Consider the following 6,277-nt stretch of genomic DNA (forward strand, 5'->3'; position numbering starts at 1 on the left):
GATGACGCCTCAAGAGAACGAACTTATTATCTCCATAATAGTGATCCTTGATATATCTAGTAATTGCACTTTATCGAAGACACAATTCCTTCAAAAAGAACCCCATCCAGCGTGAGCACTCGATCGCAATAAGGATCAAAGAAATCAGGACGGGGCCTGCGCTGGAAAGGGCGAAATGCACTACCCTCAGCGGGACGACTATTGCCCGACCCAGACGCAGCAGCACACACACAGGCACACACCAAACGCTCCCATAAAAGTCGAGTACGGAGCACGTAACAACATTAAGGCGGGAAACTCAAACTCTTTCACCAAAAAAGAAAAGGGAACGAATGGAAGTGGAGGAGCCATGGGAAGCCCTTGACACTGACGACATCGACCTCTCAACCTCCTCCTCCACCTCTCTCCTCCGTCGCTGCACCACTCAACCTTCCCTCTCTCTCCTCCCACCGGAACCACCGCAACAACCGCCGCCGCCATCACCCACCACTCACCGCCTCATTCCTGGTCCTGCCGCCGCCATCCAAGCCGCTATGCACCGAACCAATCGATTCGATTCGACTACTAATCGAAATCAGTCCCTTGAGATTTCCACTCAGGAGTACATTCGTAGGGTTCAACAAGATTCTGGGGAAGAATTTTCGCGTAATCCTTGGCTTTTTGCCCTAGATGTTCTTCGCACTCATGGTAGTTTCATTCTCCTTTTCATTTTAATGGTTTTCATTTTTTTTTATATTGGTTTAATTTTATTGATTTAGGGTTTATTGTTTTTTGCAAAATTAGGTGTGGTTGATATTACCCCTTTGAGTGCTATCAAAAACTGTGTGAATGCTGATAGATTTGATAAGGTATTGAACTTTATCTTTTAATCTGTACAAATATGCGGTGATTGGTTTGATTAGTTTGTGATTGGAATGAAGATTACTGTAGTAGGCTGCATAAATTTAGCCTGTTCGAGTGTTAAATGAACTTTCTTTTTAGTGATACGTAGAAAACAAGTGACTCTTTTGAGTTTTAATTTTAGTTTGATCGAATCGAAACATAAAACCAATCTACCAGAAATGGCAAAAATTCAGGGATGATATGGGTTGTTGTTTGTTATTTGTAACTCGCTATTCTTTTTCATGGAATGATGTATGCTATTGAAACAACTTGGTTGTTGTATACTCGATTACTTGGTTTTCAATCAGCTTCCGCCTGAATAAGAGGTAGACTAGTTAGAAACATCAAATTGAGCAATGAAAATAGGAATGCTAATTATAGTTGCTTATCCAATTGCCATGAGCTGATTTTTGCTCTTTTGGTCGCTTTTCACACAGCTGACTAGTTTATACCCTTTATTGCCATGGTTTGCTTTTATTTATAGGTTGTTGCAATTGTGAAATCTTGTGCTCCAAATGGTCTTGGTGATATGATGATTACCCTTAAGGTATACACACGATGTTTGTCCTCACTCCCTTGCAGATTGTATATGTCCTCGTCATTTTGGATATCTCATTTGTGTATATCTGAGTTACTTTGGAGTTTGGACATTTTTGTGTCTTTAATTGTTCATTGGAACTTGCCATGTAGGATCCAACTGGAACAATTAGTGCTAGTGTTCATGGGAAAGTCCTCAGCATAGGGGAGTTTGGGAGATTGATTACTGTTGGCTCAGTTTTGATACTCCAGAAGGTTTGTTCTTAATAAAACTGCTGAATTATTTTTTTTCTTTTTTTGTACTATTCACTAATTGATTATTTTAACAAATTGAATTGTTAACTAGTAACCAAGCCTTTTTATACTGTTATCTGAAATTTGGGAGATGTTTCCAGGTTGTTGCCTTTTCCTCTTCATGCACATCTTGCTACCTAAATATTACAAGAAGCAATATTGCTAAGGTATGCTCAAGTGATTGATTTTAAGAGTGCGGTATATTTTTAAACTGTTTGATACTTCGATGTAAACTTGTATTGATGATGCATCATAAGAGGCAAACAATTATATACAAAGTTTCTATTTGGAGGGGATTGATGAAAAGTTGAAGAGACCAAATGAGGAAAATAATTTCAAAGGGAATGGGTGTGAGAAACAGCTCAACGTAAACCAAAGATAATTCACACGGCTGTCTTGTTGAGATTTCATATAATAGTCTTAATTCAATTAAGCTTTAAGAGTAATCTGTTCTACCATTTTTAAGTTATAACAAGGTACTCTGGATGACTACAAGAGAATGAGAAATATAGTTTTCATGCCACAAAAATCGCGAATATATTATTTGTATTGTGCCAAACGAAAGTGAAAGTGACTTGTTTAAATAACAAGGACTTATGAAAATTAGAATAGTTCAGGAACAACGTTACATTGGTATATGATTAATGGCTCCTTATGAGTTTCATTGCACAATTTTAGTATTTCAACTCACTTTGAAGTTGTTGCTTGTTCTGCATGAAGGAAATAAATTGAACTATGAAATGTATTTGTAATGAAGTAATTGGGGCCACTGGAATCTTTGGCATCAGCCCACTGAACTACTTTTTCGTTTATTCTATTGCATCCATTTGAGTTTGTGAAGCATGTATGCAATTGTTCTTGTGACGGCATGTGAACTTGTGTTAATCTAAATATCTAATTTGCTTCTTTATATGGACTGGAATATATTCCAATATTTGTACCAACACAAATCTCAAGGCACTCCAATGTCTCACTGCAGGTGGTTTCTGTAGATTGTGAAGTCCATGATTTTACTGAAGGTAATCTAGACAATTATCCAGTTACCATTTATCGGTGTTTCCTCTTTCTGAAATATTTGTTTCTGTATAGACATCTAGGAGAACTATATCATACTGAAATCACCGTGATTTTGCTGTTCTAAGAGCTGCTAATATGTTCGTGTCTTATTAAAGCGCTCTTTGTTTCTTCTCACTGCTTTAATAAGCTATCTGTGAGGGTTTTTGTAAGAGACTTTTGGTAGCCATCCAGGAAATATTATTACAGTATGTGCAAGTGTATATGACCTAAAATATGATATTGTCTTTAGAATCTTTGATAATGAACTAAACTTTATGGGAAATATTGCTTTTTGAAATGTGATTTGAGGCTACTCATATTGGATGGGGCTTATGTTAAATTTTAATTGTTGTCTCTTTCCTGTCATCTGTCTATATTCTGGAGATTTCTTACAGCTAATGCTGGTTTGACCTATTAAGCCTTGAGGTAATGGGAGCAAGAAGATTATTCTTTCCTAACACAATTCACATATGATATGCTTAATAGCTGTGTGCTGCAGTTGTAGAATTGCCCTTAATCTTCATCAATATTTTTCTTTCCTTTCTTATATATATTTATAAAAATCTTCTTCCTTGAATTGCCAGATCTGCTCTTATGTTTTTCTATGGGCGTCTATCGTATGATTCCCTCACCATTAATAGCATCGTCATGTTTACTAATAGTTGAGTTTATATTTCTCTCCATTTGCCCAGTCATTTATCTATAACATTTGAAAATGGCTCTAGCTTCAAGTTATTGTACAAAAGGGGATATTTTTGCATTAATATTCATTTTGACACTATTACCCATGATCATTTTCAAATCTTACATCAAATCTACTTTTAGAAACTAGAGTGTGATTCAGGACAGGGTCCCCTTGTGCTTTTTTACCCTGATCTTATATACAATAAGACTTTGAGTTACCTTTCCTTGAGGTGCTATATATATAATTTTCTTAGGTCATTTTGTTTATAGTATACGGCAGAAACTTAGTGATACCGGAAAAGAATTCAACCCTGGTATCTAAAAGAACTGGAATAGTTGTCGGAGATGTGCAGCGGAAAGGAAAATCAGTAATTGTAGAGCTTACTGAAACGGAGAACTGTACGCAGCCTAGCAACCTCTGTGGCGACAGACAGGTTGAAAATGCAGCTGATAGAATTTTCAAGGAGCCCATTCGTGCTGATTCAGTTGATAATGTCCATAGTGCTATGGGGTGTTACAGTCAAAGGCAGGGAGGAAATTCATGCAGAACCGGCCAACCAGGTTCTGGCTCATTGGAAGGCATAGATAAGAACCTCCAGGACCTTGACAATAATGAAAATTGCAGGCAGGTTAGGGAATTGAGTTCTGCTCCTTGCATGATTGGGAACTTGGGTGATCAGAATGGGCAGGCAAATGTTGCTCAAGACAAAAGGCTGCTGCGAGGAAGTAACTGTAACATGAGCTCAACTGAGAAACCCAGCACTGTTGTGCATGCTCCTCTTGTCACAAGTTCAAGGCTGCCTAATAATGTTGATGATCTTGACGTATGTGATGTTAATAGTGTTCATAAGCAACAACAGCTCAGGGGTATCAGCTCTGCTCCAGGCATGGTTGAGAACCAAGCCAAGAGAAACATGTCTGAAATAATTGGTGGTCTAAAGTCAATGCAGCAGACAGAAACTGGGGCTAATTCAATAGTGGTTGAGAAACAAGATGATCAAGAGCCTATAGGATCAAATGGGGTAAAGAAGCAAAGGGTGGCATTGATATCTAGAGCTGCAGTCCAGGAATGGACGGATGAACAGCTATGTATACTTGACATGGATGATGACTGAATATGTTCTGTCATTTTCTGGTACGATAACAATTTGATGATCCCACAGGAGCTCTGAGGAGTGACAGCTTGTCTATGAAGTATGGACTTTCCTAGAACTTGAATCACCTGTACATGATTTTTAGTTTGTGTTCATGTATAGAAAGCAGGCTTTTCTTAGAACTTATATGAGATCTGAGCTTTTTTAGTTAGGATTTGTACAGTTCAAGTGTGAGTTTATCACTTAGTCTACAACTGGTTTCTACTAATACCACTTTTTGCACTAGTTGGACTGCATTAATACTTTCAGAATACTTTTCAAAGCACATTCCACATTATTTTATTGGTTTCAAACAATGGGGACTATGAGGAAAGTTATAGCAGATCTGCGGCGCACATGTTACCCGGCTTAAAGCTGCAGGCGATTTGTGTTGCTGGTCAGAAATGATGTCTGCCTTACTCATCTGAGTTCCACACTGCACATCTTACATTAGCTTTGCACTCTGTTGTGGAATCCATGTTATTAGCCTTTGTTGCCCAGGTTTTTGTAGTCATGTAGAATGGGATGCATCTTTGGACCAACGGATTTAATAGATCCAGGTCAAGAGCTGTCGGAAAATTTGCCCAATGGAATTCGTGTTCTGTGGTATCAAAAAGGTACAGTAAATGTTAACTGCAGAATACTTGTCAACTTGATGTTGATTAGTACCCATGTTTTAAAATTTTATAATTTTGTCTCTGTGCTGAGAGGCCTGTTTATTTATTTCATCATTTTGTTTTCTGATATGGTTAATAACATTGGCTATTGATAGATCCATTCATTATAACAAGTGCACCATGTATTTGAGACTGTCATCTGGAATGGGGCACATGGTTCATCTGGTTGACTGGCTAAAGAGACGTCCAGTTCTCTCAGAACCACACTTCAGTGCTTCAGATAATAATTGGGGACTAAATCAAATGAAGAAAATAATGGAAGACGAGGCTCCAATAAAGACTCCAAAAAAAAAAAAAAGGCTCCAATAAAGACAAATTTTGCACTTCATTACTTACAATCTGGCCATTCCAAGTAAACTATGGACTATGGAGTACTCCTTTTTTAATTTTTGAGTGGCTTTCATGAAAAAGAAAACAAAAATTATAACACACATACTATAACCAAAAAATAAATAAATAAAAAAAATAAAATCAAAAAGTTAGTTCGGGTTGTGTTCAATATAGGTTTACTAGATTAGGTCCTGTTTTGGGTGTTTTTGTCTCTTGGGAGAGTTACAACACGAAGACTGATCCGCAGTGAGATGTACCTGCAAAACAAACGGAGACACCGGTTGGGTGGTGCTCCGCCTCCGACGCACAAGTTAGTAACTTGAAACGGAATAGAGAGAACGGAAATTTAGGTGGGTATCTGCTCGGATTCCAAGCTCAGGTCTTTCTCTGATGTAAGAGAATAAGTGTGTAATAAATGATTCAATGTGTCCCCAAAATGGGGAAATATCTCCCTATTTATAGGGTCGTTGGAAAATGTGCCCCTACCTAGGTCACTTGACTTAGATTCTGGTGGGCTGCGCCGTTTTACGGCGCTCCTAGGAGTTTGGGCCTTTTGAAAGCCGCCAATTCAGAAACATATCTGAGGGCACCAAGTGTCAAGGGGATGTTGAGCCACATGGGCCATCCTGAGCTTGACACGTGGCGACCTCTCATTGGTCCACGTGTCTAGGGTAAAAATACCCT

At 38.3% G+C, this 6,277-nt stretch overlaps 1 protein-coding gene across 1 annotated transcript; it reads left to right on the forward strand.

The window, feature by feature from the left end:
• Positions 1 to 254: 254 nt before the first annotated feature.
• Positions 255 to 5,830, forward strand: LOC110729255. The gene is made up of 7 exons (XM_021908985.1): positions 255 to 687; positions 784 to 848; positions 1,367 to 1,429; positions 1,573 to 1,674; positions 1,815 to 1,880; positions 2,693 to 2,732; positions 3,724 to 5,830. The coding sequence occupies exons 1-7, from the start codon at positions 333 to 335 to the stop codon at positions 4,566 to 4,568; spliced, it is 1,536 nt and encodes a 511-aa protein (XP_021764677.1). The 5' UTR covers positions 255 to 332; the 3' UTR covers positions 4,569 to 5,830.
• The last annotated feature ends 447 nt before the right edge of the window (positions 5,831 to 6,277 follow it).

The sequence above is a fragment of the Chenopodium quinoa genome, unplaced genomic scaffold, assembly GCF_001683475.1.
Source record: "Chenopodium quinoa cultivar QQ74 unplaced genomic scaffold, ASM168347v1, whole genome shotgun sequence".
Lineage (NCBI taxonomy): Eukaryota > Viridiplantae > Streptophyta > Magnoliopsida > Caryophyllales > Amaranthaceae > Chenopodium > Chenopodium quinoa.

Excerpts from the sequence above, each read along its gene's own strand:
- LOC110729255 (XM_021908985.1), top strand. The coding sequence starts at position 333 with ATGGAAGTGGAGGAGCCATGGGAAGCCCTTGACACTGACGACATCGAC. Across the intron at positions 1,675-1,814 it reads CAGTTTTGATACTCCAGAAG|GTTGTTGCCTTTTCCTCTTC; the intron begins GTTTGTTCTTAA and ends AGATGTTTCCAG. Across the intron at positions 1,881-2,692 it reads CAAGAAGCAATATTGCTAAG|GTGGTTTCTGTAGATTGTGA; the intron begins GTATGCTCAAGT and ends GTCTCACTGCAG.